This window comes from Simochromis diagramma, unplaced genomic scaffold (genome assembly GCF_900408965.1).
Source record: "Simochromis diagramma unplaced genomic scaffold, fSimDia1.1 OVJJ01000321.1, whole genome shotgun sequence".
NCBI classification, from domain to species: Eukaryota; Metazoa; Chordata; class Actinopteri; order Cichliformes; family Cichlidae; genus Simochromis; species Simochromis diagramma.
In genome coordinates this window covers 11,250,807-11,274,069 of record NW_024386772.1, presented here as the reverse complement: position 1 = coordinate 11,274,069, position 23,263 = coordinate 11,250,807, and the positions used below count along the sequence as shown (strand labels likewise).

At 40.0% G+C, this 23,263-nt stretch overlaps 1 protein-coding gene across 4 annotated transcripts in view; it reads right to left on the bottom strand.

Annotated features, from left to right (window-relative positions):
• Nucleotides 1-124: 124 nt before the first annotated feature.
• Nucleotides 125-23,263, bottom strand: part of baiap2a (BAR/IMD domain containing adaptor protein 2a) — a 51,471-nt gene continuing 28,332 nt past the window's right edge. Inside the window, exons 4-15 of one of the 4 annotated variants that reach the window (XM_040048533.1) lie at nt 22,307-22,368; nt 20,374-20,445; nt 17,696-17,833; nt 10,118-10,270; nt 8,085-8,327; nt 7,057-7,288; nt 6,481-6,682; nt 6,291-6,359; nt 6,058-6,211; nt 5,776-5,813; nt 2,075-2,117; nt 125-1,581 (exon numbers count right to left, since the gene is read on the bottom strand). In XM_040048533.1, the coding sequence (XP_039904467.1) occupies nt 2,090-2,117; nt 5,776-5,813; nt 6,058-6,211; nt 6,291-6,359; nt 6,481-6,682; nt 7,057-7,288; nt 8,085-8,327; nt 10,118-10,270; nt 17,696-17,833; nt 20,374-20,445; nt 22,307-22,368 (1,391 nt within the window). In that variant the 3' untranslated portion in view covers nt 125-1,581; nt 2,075-2,089. The other 3 variants (XM_040048516.1, XM_040048506.1, XM_040048523.1) reach the window with 3 other exon arrangements.

The window sequence follows — 23,263 nt, the reverse complement described above, 5'->3', positions numbered from 1 at the left end:
CACGGCTGTTGTACTATCCAAAACAAATAAATCCAAATACTTTTCCCCCTCTTGTGTCTGTGATATATTTATCTGCATTAATGTCAACAAGTGTAAAACAAACAAAACACAACACATAAAAGTATGAAGTCTGTGCCCATATGGATTTATTTTGGACAAGTTAATTTACATGCATGCTCTGCACGGTACAGATATAATACAAACAGAGAGACATGGACGAGGTGAGGGCTATATAAAAGTTAAAAAAAATGCATTTGAAACTTGATTATTAAATGAGCTATGTAGTAAAAGCATGACCGCAATTCTCAGTGGAAACGACTCATCCACAAAAGGTTTTTGTGACGTAACAGTTTATTTCCTGGAGACTAAGAGGCATTTCAGCTCATTCACACAACACATTCTTACTTTTCAACCACACTTTCAGCACTAACCCCATACATCATATTGTAGAAAAGAAAAACATGCCTCTAATCTTGTGTCCCAGGTGAGTGTACTGCAAAATACTGAGAACAAATGATCAAAGCTATGATAATACTGTACCTTATCTGATAAGCTACCACCCCCTCTAAGCTGAATATATATATGTATTTATATATATATATATATATTAAAAAAAACAAACCTCCTGGCAATCTGGCAGCTTAGATATTACTGAAATTTGAACATAAGAGTAGCAGTTTATTCCCGTGTTATACCTGTGGAAATGCGCCTGCACTGTACGAAAGCTTGCTCAAGCCAAAGAAAGTGAAATAATCCCATCAACGTTTTCAGTAATATAAAAATACAAATAGAACTGTGATGCATATTCCCTCAAACCACTTTACAGAACAAAATGGATATCGCCATATGCATATAAAGAAAAAACAAACAAACAAAAAAAGAACACCTAGAAGGCACAGTTCCCACATTGAAAATCTGGGTATACTGTATCACAACTAGTCAATATATAATTCTATATTATTACCTAACAAAAGCAAAATTATAGTTTACTCATCGCCTGTCAGGGTTCAACCATCAGTCTGAGTATTCAAATTACTCAGTTCACATTACAGCAATGTGTGGTAGACTGTTTACAACCATCTTTTTCTCGTTTTCTCAGCTCACGTAAGCAACTATTGCAGTGTGCCCCTCCACTGATACTTAATTCAAATAATCCTCCAGTGAAAGTTACAGTGTAAAGTGTTGCAGAAACCAAAAAAAATAGCATAACAGAAGTACAGATAAATATTAATGTATTGGCATCACTAGTAAAACTTATTAGCAATACCTTATTCACAATTGGTATGATCTAAATAATTAAATCTAACTGTCACACTGTTCTGACTAAAACATTCAATGTTTCGTGAAAGCATTCGCAAAAAACATTGATGGGAAATTCTTTAAGTGAATTTCCACAGCCACTGGGCCCTCTTGCGATAACGTTATACAACTGAAACCTGCCAGTGTTGGCCATTATCTCTTGCTTTTTAAAAAGGAAAGGCCCGTGAGGGTAAAAAGGGGGCAGCAGGCTGCTAGTAGAAGATGGGTGCAGCTCGGTCATCAGAGAAGGAAGGCCGGAGGTAGACCTCCAGGGAACGGTCACTGTGGGGAGAGGAGGGGTGAGACAAGACTTATAGTTAGCTTGAGCAAAGTACAAGATCTAGATGGTTAATTATGTAACCACACCCAAAGACTTCTACCTTCCTAAAGTTTCCAACAGTAAGTTGAGCAAAAAGTTGCAGTTTTGTGAGATTTAGCAAGCATATGATGAACAAATTCTAATTAAATAGCGTGTTATAGGCATGCATGAAGGGTTAGTGTCTTCTCTGTATGATGTTGGGTTACACACAGAAAGAAAAAAAAAAAATACATAAATTAAAATATAAAAGTACTTCTTTTACAACCCAAGGCCTGCTGGATTGACAGAACCAAGTGATGCCAACTCCAAAGAGGCCAAAGGACAGAAAAGACCAGCTATTCCCCGCGTCTTAACTGCAGCCAGACAGCCAATGACAACAATGAGAACCAGACAGTAATAGAGAGCAGAAGATAAGAGACTGCTTGGCTGAAAGGCGATGGAGACTGGTGGACTTACGGAGGTCCTGTTCCCTCAGAACCGGGACAATTCTGGACCCAAACTGGAAGGTAAAAAGAACTTTTGGATTTGAATGGCTCATCTCTCAGATCATGCATGGGTCACATTTTGTAAGGACACTGGTTAGTCTGGTGCAATGCATACATACTGAAACTGATAACAGTACACGACTGAAATGGGGGATGCAAAACAGAGGTACGCACTTCATGCTCAACATGCCATACTGTATACAGCACTCTACAATCCTTTCAAATTGCAAAGCTCACTGGGAACAAATCTGACAGTAAATAAAAATAAATAAAATCAACCGCACGTCTGCTAAAAATGTGTGCACTGCTGTTTATATAACCCAAATACAACTCAAGCACAAGTAAGTCAAAATCATATTTAAAAAACAACTAAAGAGAAGGAAAGCAGGCAGGCAGAGTTCAGGTCAAAGTGCACACAACACCACCTCACACACCAACAGGCTATCAAGAGCAGCACAGATGTTACAGGTGCTTGGGGGAGTGAGTAAGGATGAAACCGCATGCACAGAACAGAGTTGTGGCTTGAAATGAGTCACAGGTAGGTGTTGGTTTTGAGAGGGAAAAGTGAAAAAAAAAAAAAGAAACAGTTCTGAGCCGAACAAGGAAATTATCATCGACAGAACAGATTTCTCGTCAGACCACACTGTTTATTAATATATAGATGTATGTTTTATTTAGAATACCTTTGTAAAAATTCACCATACATTCAAGGTCAAATCTCAATATTACATTTTCTGGTTTCCCTCCACAGCATGCATAAGATAAACACTTCAACTAATCAGCAGGTTTCATTGTTTCTGGAAATATGTTAATTTTTTAATTTAATAATAATATTTATTATTATTATTATTATCATTGATTTGATTTGATTTTTTACAAGGACAATATATTTTTTTTTAAAAAGAAAAGACCAAAAAAATAAATTAAAAAAACAACAAAAAAAACTACATAGCCACTCAGGGAATACAATCATAAACACTGAAAGCTGCAGAAGCTGTGGTTATTATTTAACCTAAAACTAATTCACAGCTGTTATTGGGGATACTCAACAAAAGATCATGGACCCTTCCAAGCTAACTGTACCTTCAGGATTAGAAGAAAAAAAGTGGGGGGGGAAAAAGGAAAGAACAAAAAAGAAGACAAAACTGAAGGTTACAGGAGTGAGGCGTTTTATTTAAGTAATAACTGTGGCAGTAGGTTCAGGAAAGGATGGCAAAAAGAGGGTTTGTGTTGACAAAAGTGGGAATTTTAATTTAATTTGCTTTTTTTTTTTTTACTATACCATGTGATGACCAAAAATACAGTGCAATTTAGTGGACGGACAGAAACAATTTATATTTAGCTATATATAATGTATATTATTGAAGCTCAATTAAAAAAAATGCTTCATCGCACATAAAATCTGTATTAAATAGAAAAAAAAAAGCAAAGTAAGGCATATATGACACACCCTCTGGACGGAAAATAAAGTCTAGCACTGACACGAGGAAGCACAGCAGGACGTAGGGGAACTCTCAGAATGGAAACAGAGTAATCTGCCGTGCAGCCTTACTTTGAACAAAGCTTTTTGAGCGTGTATGTGTTTGGTGGGAAATCAATAATATTGGGCCCACTTGTGCTTAAAAAGGCCATTCAGTCAGTGGCTTTAGTACATCGACATTGAAGTCTTTTGGCACTTGTACAGTACATGAATGTCCTTTAGTTTGACAAAATGACACAACCATGTACATGCATGAAAGATAAGCAGTAGCAAAGGCAGTCTCTTGCGAGATCAGTCCGTGATGGTGGACTGTGATAGCGAATTCAGAGTCCATATCGCTGCATGCCGAGCAGGTAGGCCCCGCTCTGGCTCTCTCGCTCAACGCAATCCTCCACCCACCAACCGCTACTGTCCACACCGACACCACCACCAGCAGCACCCCAGGACGGACGGAAGGAGGAAAGGAGGGACCCGGGGAGGAAGAGAGGACAGAAAGGAGGGATGAAACTGGCCTCTTCCATTCGGAGAAGGGGTGTGTGTGGAGGCAGAGGAGAAGAGGTGGAGATAATTGGACAGGAGGGAGGCTAAGAAGGGGGAAAGATGGGGGGGAGGGGGGGGGGAAGAGGCCCCTGTGCTATCCGGAGCTGTCTGTTTCTGTCTGTATGTCTGTTCTCACACAGTCGAAATCAATTTGCCATCAGGACTGTCACTGTGGAACAAAGAGAGAAGGAAGCTTGCCAGGTCGGACACACTCAGAGAGAAATGGAGAAAGACAAGACAGGCACAAGGCGGCAGAGTAGAGTTTAGGAGAAGGGCAGGTGGGGTCAGGAAATCTATTTTGCCCCACCCACAGCTACAACTCCAAACACACCTGCCATAATCAAGAAGATTGGACTTCCAATTCCCTCATCAACACTTTTACGCAGATATGTTTGCTGATATTGTTGTGCATATTTTGATTGTGTTTGACTCGACCAGTCTTTGAAAAACAGACAAACCCAATATGTTGCTGTTGATGAGAAAATCATCAAGTCATCTCCTTAGCTGGAGGGATGCAGTATTAGTCTGTTGGGGTGAATACACCCTGCAGGACAGAGTTGTCTCAAAATACTGATACAGAAAGAAAAATACACACACATTTAGAGCAGACAGGAGTATGTAAAACATCTTGACACTGGTGCCCAAAGCCCCAGGCTGACAAGCAGCGATGACTGAGATGAAGTCAGCGTGATGTCTACTGTCACAACATGTAATCCACCAAACACCAGGACATTTCTCCTCCCTCCCACTCTCACACGTACACACATTTACAGACAGGTATATACGCAAAGATGCACTCCCTGATCGGACAGAAACAGGCACAGCATAATTCTGAACCTTAACCTCACATTACCCTGACGAGTCAGCAAGGACTTGTTTAGAGTTAAAACACAATGGATCAAAAAAAAAAAAAAAAAAAAATCACTGTCAATACACTGATACTGACCCTGCTCAACTTTAACAAGCTACTTAAAAAGTAAAGAAGAGCAAAGAGGAAAGGATAAAGACGACACAAGAAATAATATTTAAAGCAAACACTGCATACATACAGTATGGCAAAGTTGCAAATTTTAAATTCTATGGCAGAGCAGAACTTTTGCTTGAGTCCAAGTGTTCTCGTTAGTTTAGAAACAATTAGTGGATGAAGAGATCAGTGGCCTACTGTCAAAGTTGTGTCAAAAAAAAAGAAAAAAGGCCAAATTTATCCAAGATTGACAGTTTGAAATCAGTAGTGAACTACAGTCTTTGGGATTGTTGGCAAAAAAATGAATAAATAAAATAAAATAATAGTATAAAATAGATAAATAAGTAAATAAAAACACTCCTGCACGTAAAAAGAGTAATAAAAGTAGATTTATAATAAATAATAAAAAAATAAATTTACAGAACAATTGAGCTTTGTTACCACTAACTCGGGCATCACACTTCGATCCATACTGACTTTGTGATGACCCCAGTACTAGTAGGTTTTTTTTCCTCAGTAAAATAAATTTTATCTGTTTAGAAAGCAGTGAAAGTATGCTACATTTAAAGTGGGATATGCGCATGTTCAGCAGTTGCCTTGCTGCCTCGAGTGTCAAGTGTTTCAGATGGCAGTAGCAGTCATACATTATCGATCAATACTTAGTAGGTAGGGCAAAAAAGGCACTTACCTTGTGGCAAAGCGACCATCATAATCCTCAATAGCAGGCTGAAAAAACAAGTGTTAAGCAGTCATTGTGTGCTCAGACCCACTACTGAATTATCTGCTGTATTTAAATACAAACACTAGATGGCAGAAAGTGAGCAAAAGTCAGATTTTCACTTACTGCAGGATTACTCATTTAATTACGCAACATAAGACAAACTCAGGTGGGAGCTACAAATTAATTTAGCAAGTAACAAGTGCAGAAATGGTACTGTTCACTAAAAGGTACAGCGACATGTTACAGTACCTGTGTGCCAAAGCCTGCCATGCTGTAGGGGCGTGGGCGGGGCTGTGCTAGGCTTTGTGCCAGCAGTCGGGCAGTCAGGCCGTAGTCCGGTGTGGGCACTGATGCATCATTCTCCAACAAGTTCCCTGTACTGCTACTTTTCCCATGGTGCAGGCTGGAGGGGTAAGAAAACAATGGCTTCAGACTTGGTCTCATTCAGAATTATTAAGTGTGGCAGTGTTTATCCTGCATACTTCACTCTGAGCTTCTCACTGTCACTGTCAGGAAGCACGCGTGTGTAGGAGAACGGGAACCAGCCACGCCTGTTAAAAGTGCAGAGTTTGTTAAATGTACATGTGCCTATGACTGCTCCTAATCGACAAACATTTAGCTTATTTTACAGTTTGGATTCGGGCAAAACAGAATAAATTATACATTACTTACATCTTGTTTTTCTCATTTTCCCCATAGTGCCAGCCATCACGCGCTTCAGGCACTAGCAGGGTGATGACATCTCCCTCGGAGAAACTAAGCAGGGTGCTGTTGTCACCTGCAGCGTGGGAAAAGATGGCCTGGACACGGGAGCGCCCGTTCTTTTCCAGTCCTGCCGCCATCGAACTGGATCTAGGCAGGGTTCGTGTCTCTCCTGTTGGGTTTGAAAGCAGATATATGTGAGCAACATGATTAACATCAGGAACTGTTCATAGACTACTGGAATGACTTGAGCTGAACAAACTCATGGAAGAATCAGTCAACAGTCAGACATAACAACATTAGCAGCTTTTGTTATACAATTCTGTACTTAACTGAAATCTTGCATATGATCATATTATCAACATTTTAAAGCAAACTTCACCTTTTCTTTTTTAACTCCATATTCAGGTTGGAACGTAATGTTTCACCATTATTGGAAAAATATTTGCAATGATAAGTTTTATGCTCCTCAATGAAGGAAGAGGTTCAAACATTCTGCCCGTTTTCCTCTTTCGACAGTTTTGTAGTATTTGGATAACATCTTACCCACTGGGTTTTTATTCTTGGCGGGGGCAGGCCTGCGGACAGGTAGGGTATTGGAGTAGACGTCGCTGACCTGTCTCTGGGGCTGGACCTGGGACTGTACCTGTGCCTGGGTTGAAGGGGATGAAGGCCTAACTTGGGAAATAGACATTGCTGCTTCTTCTGCCCAGTATTCCTCTCCTTGGACTCCTGTTGTCCCATTGACCATGGACATGCCATCGGGACCCATCAGTCTCTGAAATAAACAAGCATAGATTCACTAAGAACAATAAAAAAAGGCTTACAGTGTGGAATGCTGTAGCGGCAGTTCATCCTAATTTTTTGGATTAAGATGAAGTTTGGTATATACGGAATAGCACTGGAGCTGTAGACCTACAAAATACATTTCAAAGTGACTGATTAAGTCTAGTAAGTTCATCTAAGTTTACTTTGTTGCTGCACTGCATGAAATGAAGACTTAACAGCTCATTAACTTGAGTGCCATCTTTAAAGAGAAATGTTTGTTTGATTTGCTTCCTTATGGAGGGCCAAAAGCACACGAGCCGACATAAGGAGAGCAGTGCTAGCTCTTACTCAGTGGTGGCCTTGAGGAAATGGAGTGAAGAAACTCCAGTTAAATAATTTCATTTTCTCTATAAAAATAAGCCTAAAGTATGTGTAAAATGCCAGGAATCTTAAATCTTTGACATCATATTTGAGAATTAAATTACAAAAGTAATATAAGGATCACTATCTGCGGAAGTGCACTGTGGGATCAAGCACTGGGGCAGAAGTCCCTTTGAGTCCTGTGGGTTGTAGGGGTTCTGGGGAGATTGGAAACCAGATAAAAATTTTGGGTTGGTCCGTGTGCTCTTCTAGGCCTTTGTCACTGGAATATTCTTTGTCTGAACAATGCTGGTGTGGGTGTGCATGCCAAAGCCTTTACAGGAATGCAAGGACTCATAGGTTTCCAAGCAGAAAATCAATGCTATTAACTAACATAATAAACAGCAACTCACTTATTAACATAAATAAATATTTTCTAAACTTACCGCTGGGTGTCCAAGGCCACTACCCATAAAGACAGCCAACTCTGGGGGCACAGGAAGTGGCTGTGCCCCAGGAATGGGGTCTGAAATGACCAGATTGGATTTGGAGGTATGCAGAGGACTTGCACCCCCAAGGGCAGCAGAGCCCATCTGCTGGGCCAGGAGCATGGCCCTCTCCGGCAGCTTGTTTGGGTCTGAGCAGGCCTGTTGCCACACTGGGATCTTCTGGGTCAGAAGGTCTTTACCCTGAAAGGAAAAAGGAAGTGATTTGGGGAAACCAGAAAAAACACATTTATGTTAAAAGCAGAGATACTGTTGTGGCTGCAGTGTCACCAGAGAAAAAGCACTCAGCTAAACAGCCCCCCCCCCTTAAAAAAAACAAAAAAAAAAAAAAAAACACAAAACAAAACAAAAAAAACAAGTCAAGTCCTCAAAGATATTTCCTTGAAGAGCATCCTTGACCACTGCCCTCAGTGCAGCTTTGATAATGTGCTGCGTGGGTGAGGCAGGCTAACATACAACCAAGCTGCCCACTGCAACATCTCACAGCCCGTGGACACGGCTGTTCTTTTTTAAAACTACCAAAATACTGTACAGTTAAAACCAAGATCACGTTTGTATGTCTGTATGGTACCTACACACACACATGCATGCGCAAACTGTATTTTGTCACTGTGTATTGACCAATCTGCAGCTCACATCATCTTTTTTTTTCTTTTCTTTGTGTTACACACAGGCAAACACACACTAGAAACCCTCTGGGAGAGGGTTCTTCAGTTTGCTGAAGGTGAATTCTTCCCACACACACCCCCATCCTGATTAATGACTAGACTCCATGATGGGGAAAAAAAAAAGCAGCAGGAGGATAGCTGGCACGTGCACGCACGCACGCACACACGCACGCACACGCACACACACGCACACACGCACGCACACGCACACACACGCACACCTCCTCCAGCCACATCTTCAGGCTGACAGTTTACACCCACCAGTATTCCCTGGAGACAGATGTACTCCATTACACATGAATTTGATATCCTTGAAAAATGGATAGGCTTGTATTTGCAGTTCACACAAGCTCACAGAAACACACACACCGACACACACACACACACACACACACCCCATAAATATATAAACTGACTAAATCCTTCTATAACAACTCTCCACTACCTTTGATTGTATGCTATGAGGGGATATTTGCTTGGATTCAAAGGTTCTTTGCTTCAAATGTCAGCACCAATGTGAAAAATAACAAGCAGTTAAACATTCTCTAGTGACTGCTGTTGTAAACAATACAGGCAAAAGGCTGTGTGCAATTTATTTCAATCCATCTTACTCAAGATTTGGCTTTTTAAAGTCTTTTCCTATTAGCCTTTAATAAACTGAAAAAGCGAAGCCGTTCTCCACATAGAAAAAGGAAACCAGATGCATGCAGGTGCACTGATGGATTACAGCTTCAAATATACCTGTCAGCTTGGCACCGTCTACGATGATAATCAATTTTTTAAAACCAAAGAGGCCCCTTTGAGCGGTCAAAACAAATGCAACTGAATTATATATACACAACAGTGGTTCATAAACTTAAAATGACTCTGAGATAACAGATGGGGAGTAGTTGTTTAGACTGACTTTAAAAGCTCTGCACACGTCCCTTTTTGACCAGATAATACAGACAACATGTTTCAAATTATCTAAATTAATACAACTACTGAAAACAGGCTAGGCTCCACATGGAGCTGAGCCTTGCCTACAAACGCTTGATAACTGAACAAATTATTACAGGAAATACTAACCATACAGGTATAAAATATTGTCTTAACCATTTATCCTATTTGGGGTCACCAGTGGGAGCTGTCATAAGTAGAAAGGTAGCCAGATGTTTGCAGACAGACAAACATCAATTCAGGCTTGCATTCATATCAACGGCCAATTTAGAATTACCAATTAAAGTATGACTGTGGAAGAAAGTCAGTATCTGGAAAGAGACCGTAGTCTCCACCCAGAACGGTATGATAATTTAGTGATCTTACCTTGCCATGGTAGGCGCTGCTGTTCTTAGCCACAGCACACTGACGGTCGACTAGGAAGCAGTACCTGCGGCGCTCCTCAGACAAGGCCGTCTTGTATCCATCAGCAATGAAGGTGTCCAACTCAGTCTGCTTGCTGCTGATTGTCTCCACATACTGAAGGAGAAAACACAATGGACAGGACAATTACTGAGCAGGACATCATGATTACATCTGCAGATTTGTAGAAAGATTCCCAAAGATGTTTATGCAAAAAAATAAATAAATAAATAAATAAATAAGAAGAAGACCTTTCACTATTGCTGCTACAAATTCCACTGCTGAGACAGCCAGGAAAGAAGTTCTGGTTATTGGTACACTGTGAACTACAGATGCTTCATAGGTATTGTAATTAAAGAAAAAAAAAAGTAAAAAGACAGATTTCACATTTAATAAGTAAGGCCAGTGGACGGAAGATCTGTCTAGAAAGGGGTCCTTGCAGCTGGCTAACACCTAAGTACTTTTTTTTTTCCCAAAATAACACCCTACTTCACATTCATGCAATTACACACATTCACACCAAGGAGCTGCTCAGTGCTGCACAATCTTGTACTGTCAATCACTTCACAGCTCCACTGGAGCAATTAGGGGTTAAGTGCACCTTGGCAGTAATAGTTGTGCAAGGAGAGAGCCTTACTCAGTAACTTTCTCTGGCAAGATTTTCCCTGCCGAGTGCTATCGAGGCACAGCAATTATGACTGAAGATCCCGCAGTGTGGAGGAGGAACTGCTCACAAAGACCCACTAATCCATTTTACATATTGGACAATAACAAATAACAGGTGTGTTAATGTCTGTACAAGAGTGAGTAATGTTAAAACAGCAGGAGGGAGAGATCCCAAACTTTAAGTTTGTCTAAACATGAATTCTGTAAAATGGGAAATGTCAGCGGGGACGGCACACAGACATGCACACGCATCGAAGGGTCAGTAAGTGGCGAGAAGCTATAGGGAGTCTTTTTTTTTTTTAAACAAGATGAAATGGCATTTAGGTGTTTTTGTGACCACGTTCTTCCAAAGTGCGTTTACAATGCATTGAGTTTGCATTCAAATAGCTAAGAGTTTTGCAGACTATTCTAAAAGTAGGTCAAATGAGTCAACTTTCATGGCTTTAATACTGTACCATCTGCTAATAAATACTGACCTAGAAGAGTGTGTTATATTTACTTGCATTGATTTTTAACTAGAGTGAAAACTGGGGTTTCTTTTGGTTGAATGCTCTGTAAATATACTTCATTCAGGTCATCTATGTTAAACATAAATACACTGCTGCAAGAATAAGATATCGGCAATGCACATTATTTACATGAGCACTTAAATCCATCATAGGAATTTAAGAAATTTAGCCATACATGCAAATTTTAATCTGTAGTCCCGCCAGGTTTATGATAAATATTCTTAAAAAGTAAAGTTTGGATTAGTCTGAATCAAATATTAGCTAAATTCGGCTACTTCCTTAACATAAGGGGTCACCGCAGAGGTTACTTTAGGTCTGCTTCGAATGACCTTCTGGTGCAACCTGTAATCTTTCCAGACCGAACTTGGATCTTTCTCTTGTTCGGCGAAGGTATAAACCACTGCATAGTAAAGCCACAAGTCTGCATCAAACATGATTCCTGGGTATTTGAATCTTACTGGCTGAAAAGAGAAAAATAGTTCATAACTTATGCTGCTGTTGGATCTCAGTGTGATTAATAGGTCCTAAGTTCAGTGTTCTTAATTAAAATAGAAGTTCGAGGGTTCCACATTGTGGCCCATTAAGACTGATGAAGTTGATCAAATTCCTCCCCGTAGGCAAATCTAAGATCCCATGGTGAGACCACGCAGCGCCGATGTACTGCATTTCACTGAGTAACCACCAGAGCACACTACTTCCCCACTGCCAGCAGTCAACACAACACTGATTCCATGCGTGTAGGAATATTTAAAGTGGCTAAATGATAGTGAACACAAACATTTTGAAAAAGATGCGTCCAGCCTTTCGTTTGCTTATCTAATTCAGGGTCACAAGGGGAGAGGTGTGGGACTGTAGCCAGTACCCCACTTAGAAGCGGGGAACCGCTGGACAGGTTGCCAGTCTGTCTCAGGGCTAACACAGGAAGACAAACAACCATTCACACTCAGGTTCACACCTACTGCCAATTTATAATTAACCTAACATGCATGGCTGTCGATTGTGGGAGGAAGCCGGCGTACCTGGAGAGAACCCACACAGGCACAGGAAGAACATGCAAATTCGACAGAAAAAGGTCCCAGACGGCCGGTGGATTTGAACCCGGGACCGTCTTCCTGTGAGCAAACAGTGCTCACCACATTTTGAATTCCAGCCTTTTGTCACAGGAAGAAATTCACCTGCACCATTACACAATTCAATGGAGCCAAGTTGCAAATCAGGAAAGAGAAGGATGGAAGAATGATGCACATATTTTAGTCTACTGAGAGCTCTTTATTTCTTTTTTTTTTCTTTTTTTTACTACATTTTAATTTGGGGCATTCCTGCTCCCACCTGTTGCTTTCTTATTAAAGACTGCAATTTTGTTTTGGTATGAGTCATAGTCTACATTGCAGAGAGAATAAAGAGAGGGGGCAGAAAGCAAGAGAGAAATATGTCACACATCCGCCCCAAAGGTAGACAATTCAGCTTGCTAAAATGTGTAAATGGGTCTTCAGTTATATCAGGGAAGCCACAAAATGACCATTTAAAGATCTGCTCCTCTTCTTCTTCTCATTTCTCTGTTGGAGTGACCCTTTTTTGTTTCTACAGCCTGTGACTCACAGTCTGCTAGCCTTTCTAGCACTTCTAAGCAGAGCTAATAGGAGCAGCTCAACCAGTGTGCCCTCTCCACTTTTCAAATTCACAAGCCCCAAATTCTCAGTCATTCAAAAGGTCACCAAAGTAACCCAAGACAATGATGCAGTAAGAAAAAGCCTAAGCAAACACCAGCCACTATTATAGCTTAGGGACCTCAGGCTACATCATAGATCGAATGACTTGTTTTGCAAAGGTTATGAACATGAATGGAACCTGCTACAAGTTAGTGCAGTTCTTACATTCAGAGTTCACTGGATTAGCATATCTGCCTCTCTCTTTTTATGCCTCTTTACACTGACATATTCAGGACGAAATCCTAATAAGACAGCAAAAACTGCATGTGGCATTATGCACTCTGTTGCACAGTGTACCAACAGGGCTTTCCATAATTGCACGCAACGTGGAGGGAGGAGCGTTCACATCCTTCAAAAAGTGAAGAAAACTATAAGATTCAAAACATCAAAACTGTTTATACTCCGTTTATTCCTGTGGGGATTCGAGAGCATCTCATTGCACAGCTCAGAGCTGCTTAGGTCTGCTCTTCTGTTCCTTCCTCATCAGTACTCTTCGGATTCAAGAACTGTATTGTAATGCTTCAGGGCACGACAGAAGGAAACTACACATTACAGTGTCTTTGTCAAAGCTCATATCTTGTGCCTTTTTCGAGCTGTGCATGAATGTGAATGAATGTACCCACAATTCCAGGTTGGGATCACTTTTCATTTTTTTTAATGACACAGAGCTGAAGAAGCCCAGAGCTTATCAAACATCTAATGACATTAATTCTTAATCATGAACTCGTCTGTCTGTGACTGTCTGGGCTCTTATTAACAGCCTCTACAGAGCAAAGGAGTTTATCTAGATGAAACACCTTTCCTATAGTACCTTTGTCCTCTCCAATGAACTACATAATGAACTGATTAGTATTCTAGCAGGCTTTGACCACTGAAGGCAAGAGAGAATGAGGAAGGGAGGAAATACAAAGGGACATATACCGAAGCGGGAGAGACAGTGGAGTGAGAGGAGAGGAAGACGATCAATAAGTTTGCCGGTGTCTGTTGCCAGACTGTTCAGACATACTTTACTTTTTAATGAAAAGAGAGGCCACGAAAAAAAGGAAATCTTTTTGCCTCTCATCTGCTAAAATAACAGAAATGTGGCCTAGGAGAAGGAAATGGTGAGTGCATCTTAGCAACTTTTAGTTGTGCTTTCTCAGTTGCTGGAGAAAGAACCATTTTCTATCTGCACAAAGTAAGCTGCGGACTTTATATCTGCAGCCGGTCACTTTCTATCTCTTTCTAGGTGGATGGTTGTCATTGTGCAGCGCAGGTCTTGTGGGAGTGCAGGGCTCTTTCCCTCTCTGTGTGTCGTCTTCCCTGCGGGGCTCAGGCACAAACGAGTTGACTTTTCTCTCACACGCCCACAGACATGATATGATCAGGGAGAGTGAGCGGGCTGAAAATGAGAAAGGGAGATTGATTTTTGCTTTTTTCTGCTAACTGACTGAACATTGTAGGTCCAGAGCTTTTCCGGTCATACAAACTCAGAAGAAGAGCTTCACTTCTCTATGCCCAATAAGCAAAAGGTGTATTTTTTGCTTTTTGGGTAGTAGCTCTGTGATATTAGTCAGTTTATTTGCCCAACTACTGTGGCAACTACTTTCCTCTTGCACAGCCATTAAGAAAAAAAAAGATGAATTGATGCCCCCAGGGGTCTTTTGCAATCCTATTACAACTCTGAAGTCTATAATAAAGCTAAACTGTCAGTAGAATGTAAAGACAGAAAGCATTAATCTAAGTTGGCCTGTCATCGGGAATTTAGACCAATATTTTGAAATTTTACATCATTAAACTACTTCTTTATTTCTGAAAGTTGCAGTTATCAAATTATGCCATGGGAACCTTACCACAAGTCTAATTATGTAGCACACGCTTCAGGTAGCCAGATGCATGTAGCAACTTGCCATTCTTAGCTGAGCTTTATTGCTGTAGTGCCCTCAAACATCCGTCTCAATTCAAGCAGTGGTCTGAACAAAACCGGACGGCTACACACTGCGAGCTTTGATGCTTTATGATGACACTTCAGACGGCGTCTCTTCATGACATGCCTGACACCGTGGAACAAACTCAATGTGACACAGCAGTCAGATCAATCCAGCACTGCCATACTGCTCCAGACAGGATAGGGCAGATGTGTGACTAAGTGCGTGTCATAGCATGTAAACTGATCAGACAGAGGAGGAGCCTATTCTTCAAGAACCTGAAAAGCAAAGGAATGTTTTTAAACCCAGAGAACTCTGGAAGACAGTGCTATGCTTAAGTGAGGCTAGAATCATCAATCGGATTCTGTCATGGACGGCCACACTTCACGGCATAGACCAACCCTGCAGTAATTACCCTACAAGTCTTGACCTGTTAGTTGGACATTTTTCCCTCCATCAGACTCAAGTTTCCAGCCTTGTGAAGGAACAGCAATCACACTGTTGACATTCTCTGCTGTGTCATTTTTCTCAGTTTGATATTGACACTGGCTACAGGACTAAACAAATAAACATGCAGACAGTATTTGAATAAAGCCTGACAATGAGAAAAGGAGTGCCTTTGCAGGAGCGTGTTTTCTGCTGTCAAGCAGGTGGTCAAATGCTAGATAATGAACTATGAAAGATAACTAATTAAGTTATGTCTAACAGCAAAGAGTCTTTTCAACTCGTCAACATTCGTTTCACTTGAAGGACTCCCACAGATGCTGCTTTCCTATGGAAACAATCACGAAATGAGTGCAAGCGGTGCTTTGATCTCTTCGTGGATCCAGTTTCCATAATGCATGTAAACACTGAGTCAGCATTGTTTACAGTTTGATTGCTTGGTTTTTTTAAATCATTTTCTTTTAAGTGATGATTAAACATTTGATCTATACTTCACAGCAGGTTATAAAGTAAATGTCGAATTTCTAATAACTGTGCAAAAGACACACAGTACTGTGCAAAAGCGTTGAGCCATTGATCATTCCTTTATATTTTATTTCTAAAGGAGCTAGATATTCTGCTGTTTTTTTAAAGTGGTCTTGAGCAGCATTTCTCCAGGCTGTCAGTATTTCAAACATTTCTCTTTGGATATTTCCTGCTTTAGCACTCTTTTTTTTTTTGACCTATGAATGTTTGAAGCATAAACAGACACCTAAATCAAGGGATGAACCACTTTTTTGTCCACACGTAAAACACATCTTGGAAAAGAGCCAATTTTAGGTTGTATCTTTAGGCGTTTTGTAACTGGCAGCCTGTCACAGAACATGTAATCTGTTCTGATTTCTTGAGATGAATCTGCAAAAAGATGCCAAAGATAACACATTTTGACAGGCATAAAAAAAAAATCTTTTTGCATCAAGGTGATTCCTAGAGAGCTATTAGCTTAAAGATTGGCATATACCAGCATGGTGCACAGTGTTACCTTAAGAAATTTGAGGAAACTGTAGAAGTGGAGGTGCAAAAGAAGTGGCAGAGTTAATAAAAATATTAATAGCAGATGAACTGTGTCTGAAAGTAATGTCTTTAAGAAATTTGGAAAAAATAAATAAATCACGATTTGATACAAGATAAAAGAGATGAGAAATGAGTGTTATGGAGTGATAAATCTAAAGCTGAAGTTGTTGATTTAAACATATGCACAGGACGTCAGGAGAGAGATACAACAGTGAGTTTCTACCCAGATTTTAGATTTTGATCCAACATGCAATCCCAACTAAAAAGCATCTCTTTGCCAGCAACGTCATTTTTCAGCATTACCACACACACTGCCAATGATTTAAAAGCATACCTGAATAGAAAGCCAAACAATGGACCACTATCAGTAACTAATTATCAGTACTAGATAGGACTATCAGTACTAACACTATCAGAACACATGTACTGGCCTCCCAGGAGCCTGGACCTCACCATTATCGAAGCAGCGTGGGAACTAAAGGTAGCTAACATCCAAAGCAGAGCTTTGAGAAGCCTGGTGAACTCTTCCTGAAGATTACTTAAACTACAAGAAAGCTTGGCTAAGACAGTTCAGGCTGTGATACGCTGTAGTATTATTAGGATAATCATTTTATTAAGCAACTAGAACACAGAAAAAATTGGATAAATAGTATACTTGGATAACATCCGGCTATGACTTTTTTTTTTTTTTTAACCATCAACATTTGATGTATAACATCCTCAGATTTCTGTCATCGTATCTAGCCCATTTTTGATAATTGAGTCATCTATTTTGTGTCGCATTTGCAGGCTGTGCTTTTACTCACCCCATTAAAACGTTGATCAAAGCTTTGCGCTGTAACATACTGGCTGAGTAAAGTGCACACACCTCAGTACATGAATTAGTGTAGTTATTTCCTCACGCATGTTCTTGTCAAAGTGCTTGTCATACATGTCTCAATGTAATAAAGATTGTTAAGGGTGCACAGTTCATAATCAAACCTCCACTATTTGCCTTCCCACTCAGGAGAACTCCTCATCACCACCGCATCCTAGCTGTTTTGAGTCTTATAAGTCACCCAAATTCATGGAAAACCTGCTGAAACTAAGCACAGCAGTCCATCTGACTTGAGAAACTCAAGATTTGGTTTGTTATTTCTGAATTTTGTTCTTGTTATTTCTGTTCTTGGGGGCTTTGCATGCTTAAATGTTGCCCTTTCATTGTAATAATTGCAAATGTTTGAAGACATGCAAAAACTCTCAAAACAGGCTCACCTGTATCTCTTTTTCTCCATACTTGGAGGGGTTCTTGCTGCCCTGGCTCTTTCTGCGCAGCTTCTTTAGTTCAGCTTGGCACTTCTCCAGACTCTCCCCTTTGCTCTTGTGTTCCATCTGGTATTTCTTCAGGGCAGCCTACGTGGGGCAGCAAGTGGTGCACAACACAAAATTAGACTTCCTAAAACAGGGCCGCAAATTAAATAGTCTGAGTGAGAAAAAAACAAAAAGGCAGAGAAATAAATGAGGCAAGTAACAGGAATGAAAACCATTTCCCAAAGGTTTTCAGGCAAGTTTGAAGCTCAGAAGAAAACTAAAAAACAAAACTCTGGATTCCACCCATAGCACAAAAGCACAGAAATAATTTGCTAGAGTTCTGAAACATGCTTCAGTTTTATGATACACCAGAAAATTATTTTTTGTATGGCACTGATGCTGCAAGATAGGATAATTTAAAAATGTCCCAAAGCAGTCTTTTTTAATTAATGCAATTTACATAATCTTTTATAAGCTCTGGGATTGCTTCTTTTTGACTGATTTAACATCTGCACTGCTTGCGATTGTGTCTCCTAAAGCATTTGCTGTCACTAAGTACTTTCTCAACCTGGTTAAAATTGATTTTCATGATGTAAAATGGGCAACAATCAGTGAGATCCAACAATGTTTTAAAAAAAAAACAAAAAAAAACAAAAAAACAAAAAACAAAACCAATGCATGATTGCTTGTAAAAATGATAAAAGCTATTCATTAGTGTTTTTTTTAAACCAGAAATGTACTTTGATTAATATAATTTGCTTATTTATTCATTTATAAGCAAAACAACTTTGTTTCCAGGCTTTACCAGCTCTGTTGCTATAGAAACAGTGCCTAGTGTGACAAAGCTCATGTGGTTTCAGTACACGGCAAAATTGGAGAGCTCATGCATGAGGGTTCAACACCCACATTTGCATACTGTAAGTCACTGAAGATGCAGGTAGCATATTCTAGGTATTCTGAAAAGGCACAGAAAAGAAGCCGCTGTTGTCACCAGGAATCTAGCAGTATGACACATGCGGTTTTTCAATTTCATAGCTGAGAAAAGGGTGGCTTACTTCTATAGGATTGAGCTTGACTGAAATCCTGTAAACAGCACAGACCTCCCCAACACCACACTTAAAAAAAATGGCTGGGATTTTTTTGGCCACTACTAAATAGTTTAACATAAGAAGAAGTCTCTCTGTTTAATATGTTTTCACAAAAGAAAAATTACCAAAATACGTCTGTGCACCGGTTATCCAGTTTGTAACACAATAACAACGAATATGAATAACCCATCCTTTCATTACCTCAGTCCTTCCAGAAAAGCAGTGCACACAGCATTTGCTGTTCTGCTATTGACATTTAATTTAAGTCCTGGGAGCTGTGGCTCTATTGTGAACACACTTTAGCACATAAATCATAGCAGTGAGTAGAAACAGAACAATTGACTATTGAGTAAGTTTGCCCTGCAGGGTATATAAAGTAATATCCCAAGCATCCTCTTTGTTGAGCTGAAATTCACCCCCTAATTAAAGCTAAAGCCAGTACACTTTCATGCGTTTACAGATAACTGGTTTGTGTGCTTAAAGCAGATTAGAAACAGAGGGGTCAGATGGTGAACTTTGGTATGCGTTGAGAATTTGACCCTTGTTTTGAAGGCTGATTTGACTGAGATGCTTCTCTTTGCTTCTATTTGCTTTTTGGAATTCAGTGTTATTCAGTCCAAACTCTGATGTGGATTTCATGGAGCACAAGCAAAATAGAAGAAAAGAGAGAAAAATCCCCCAGAGGAAACACGCCAGTCTTTCTGAACTCAGTCAAAGTTTCAGATGATTATTTCAAAAAGTCTGAGGTAAAGTGATCACTATTGTCACTGCAGCAGATCAGAAAGGCATCCATATTAAATGATGGTTGTTAAAGGCTCGGGGAAATTCCCAGAAATAAATGTCTGAAACTGCAGAAGAATGAGAAATTTATATTAGATGTATAAGAGAGTCAGCAATTCAAGATGGTTTCTAACACATCTCACGGCTTTAATATTAACTCAATATAACACCATCTGAGTTTACTGATAGGTCTCCCTGTTAAATGACACCCACCCTCCCCATTAAAAAGCAATGTTATATAAAGTGTGTGTGAGTGAGTAGCTGGGAGCTGAAGCAGCTCATAACGTGGTCCTTCTAACAAAACCGTACAATAATGGTAGCGTCCCATCCCCCAAAACAAGGCACAGCAGTACTGCTCTACACTCAGGCTGCAACCCACTCATTCTAAAGATATCACATGTAGACCAGCTTCACAGCGCTTACACACAACACACTCCAGGAGGGGTTTATTATAATCAGTCTACCCTTGACGGGGTGAGTAGACTTGAATGTTATTATGTTATTTCAAAACATCTCCTTTCCCAGACAGACCCTTTAATTGTCTCAGACTTTGAAATAGTTGAGAACACACATGCATACACACATGTGTACACACACACACACACACACACACACACAGCTTTACCTCCATCTCTGTAATCATTTAAGGTCAAATCAAGCCGTAACTAATTCGATGCCACATTACATGAACTGTTAAAATAAGCTCACATATGGAGTGCACTTATGAAGTGGCGCTCTCCTCTGGATTTGGAAGCACAACGTACAAATACTCACAGTCAAATAACGAGCATCCAGGTCCACCTTCTTCTCGAGCTCGGACAGGAGCTCATTGTGGAAGGATTTCAGCTGGAGAAAAAAACGCAAAAGATTTAAGTTAACATGACAGGTCTTGTGTGGTAAGTGAGATAACATACTGATAACTGATAATATTGTCCTGTGATGTCAATTTAACTTAATGTTCAAAAAAATGGGAATTTAGGTAAAGCTCTGCTAATACCCCATATATGTATTTGTCTAAACCACAACAATGTTTCCAAAAAATTTGGAATGCTATATGAAATATTCATAAACCAAAAGGCAATGGCTATCAAATCATTTAAACCTTTAAAAATTCATGTACCACTCAAAACAAAAGAAAAAGGACAGAAGCAGCAAAAGACTGAAAATGTTATATAATGAATGGAAAGGGAAAAAAGAATCTAATCTTAGACAGGAAAAATGTTTGGCTATAACAAGAGCCTCTGGGAGAATGCTTGAAAAGTGAAGATGTGGAGGGATTTACTACTTTGAATGAGAATGTGGGCAAAGAGTTTAACAAGTCTTAAGTCTAAAACTGCAACAAATTTGGGATTTTATCATGCATAATGCCGTGTATTAGTGGTAGACTAAACCCAGGTGCTCCTCTCTTAAATCAAATTCAAGATGGTACCCCACAGATAGTCGCACATATACACTATAATGCCAAAAGTATTTGCTCGTCTGTCTTCACACACGTATGAACTTGAGAGACCTTCTTAATCCATAAGGTTTAATATGACGTTGGCCAACCTTTTGCAGCTCTAGCACCTTTAACTCTTCTGGGAAGGCTTTCCACAAGGTTTAGAAATGTGTTGATGGGAATTTATGACCATTCTTTCAGAAGCAAGGTCAGATACCGATGTTAGACAAGAAGGCCTGGGTCGCAGTCTCAACTCTGATCGTGTTGAGGTCAGGGCTCTGAGCAGACCAGTCAAGTTCACACCAAACTGGCTCATCCATGTCTTTATAGACTTTGCTTAGTACAATGGTGCACATTCATGTTGGAACATGAAGGGACTGTCCCCAAACTGTTCCCAACAAGTTGGAAACGTATAATTGTTTAAAATTTCTTGGTATGTTGAAGCATTAAGCGTTTCCTCCACTGATACTGAGGGGCTGTGCCCAACTCCGAAAAACAGCAACCCCCCACTCCATAATCCCACCTCATTGCATTTGGTGATGTAAGGCTTGGATGCAACTGCTCGGCCATGGAAAATTCACCCTCGGTCTACGACTTTGTGGCTGAGTTGCTGTTGTTTCCAATCGCTTCTCCTTTGTTATAAAACTACTAACAGTTGATTGTGGAATATTTATTGGAAGGAAATTACTCAACTGGACTCGTTGTCCTATCACGATACCATGCTGGAATTTACTGAGCTCCTGAGAGTGACCCATGTCTGTATGCCTTAATTTTACACCACCGTGGCCATGAAAGTGATTGGAACACCTGAATTTATTTAAATGCGTGAGTGAAAACTTTTGGCGATATAGCATACATCCAAAATAAATGACTAAAGGGCAGCAATGAGGGCAATGACATTTTTCTATTATTTTTCTGTATTAGATGCACAGTAGTAACTTCTGGATAATGCAGCAAAGAAGAAAATTGCCCAGAATGCCATACTGCGCAATTAACTCACTCGACTTTCCCAACCACCTCCTGTGTTAGCAATGTGGATGATATAGCCTCAGCAGGCCTATTCATTCAATACCAGTTTATGTTCATTTAAAATCACTTATCCCATACTGTCAATAGCTCCGGGCATAATTGGTGTCATTACTGGGCAAATTGTTTTGGGAGCAGAGCCACACCACCAAACTAATACTGATCTACTGTTAAAAGATTTAAATTGTATCCATATAGTGTTGAGCTGCACAGTTAGAAACCTTTTGAGCTCAGAATACAAACCATCTCCTCTAGCTGCACTTGGATCTGTCTGTGGACCTCTGCCATCTGGAACAGCACATCCCCTACACAGAGAGAAACAGGGAGACAGAGAAGAAACACATGAACAGTGCTCTACAACATGAGCAGAAAACAGAGAGAACGGGGAACCACAAGAAAAACAAAACAAAAAAAACTTTGAAACAAGAAAGAGATTAAACGAGGAATGCAACAGAGAAGAAACAGAGAGACCCCGTCTTGCAACGCCCATGCAGTAGCAATACAAGACGCACAAACATACAGGACAAGTGACTTGCAACTGGGACGATGAAGAATGTTATGAAAGTTTGTTTTTTGGCCCAAGATAGCAGAAAACCGAGGCAGGGAAGCAACATCAAGTGATGGGGAAAAATGAAAAGAGAATGAAGTGAAAAACAAAATCTGGGGGAAGCAAAAGGCTCAAATTAAATCTAGTTGTTCAAGGGTAAAAATACTGATGTCTTGTGGAGATCAAACATAGTGCCTTTCTTTCTTCGATTACTAGGCAGTGTAATTTATAGTGCAACAACAAAAAAAAGAAACACCTAAAAGAAAGGTTAAACTCTCCACAGAATAAACAAGTAAAGTTAAACAGCCAAAACGTAGAGATAAGGTAGGGTCATGCAGCTACTGAGGTTTTAATGTTTATATACCTACAGACTGCCTCTTCTGACTGTGCAGTGCATTGTCAAGAAAAGGAATACAAAGAGCAACATTGAGCAAAGGACACACATACAAACATACAGAGACAGGCCTGGTGTAAAGACAGTGTGAGATATACATGTACAGAAATATGAGACACATATTTTCCAAAGCCCCTTTAGATCTATCAGACATGCTACATGCTCTATATTTAATGACAAGAGATTGAGAACTTCAGTAAGTGGCTACAGCACTGCAATATGAGTTTAGTTTTGGTTTCATTTATAAAATAAACAAAAG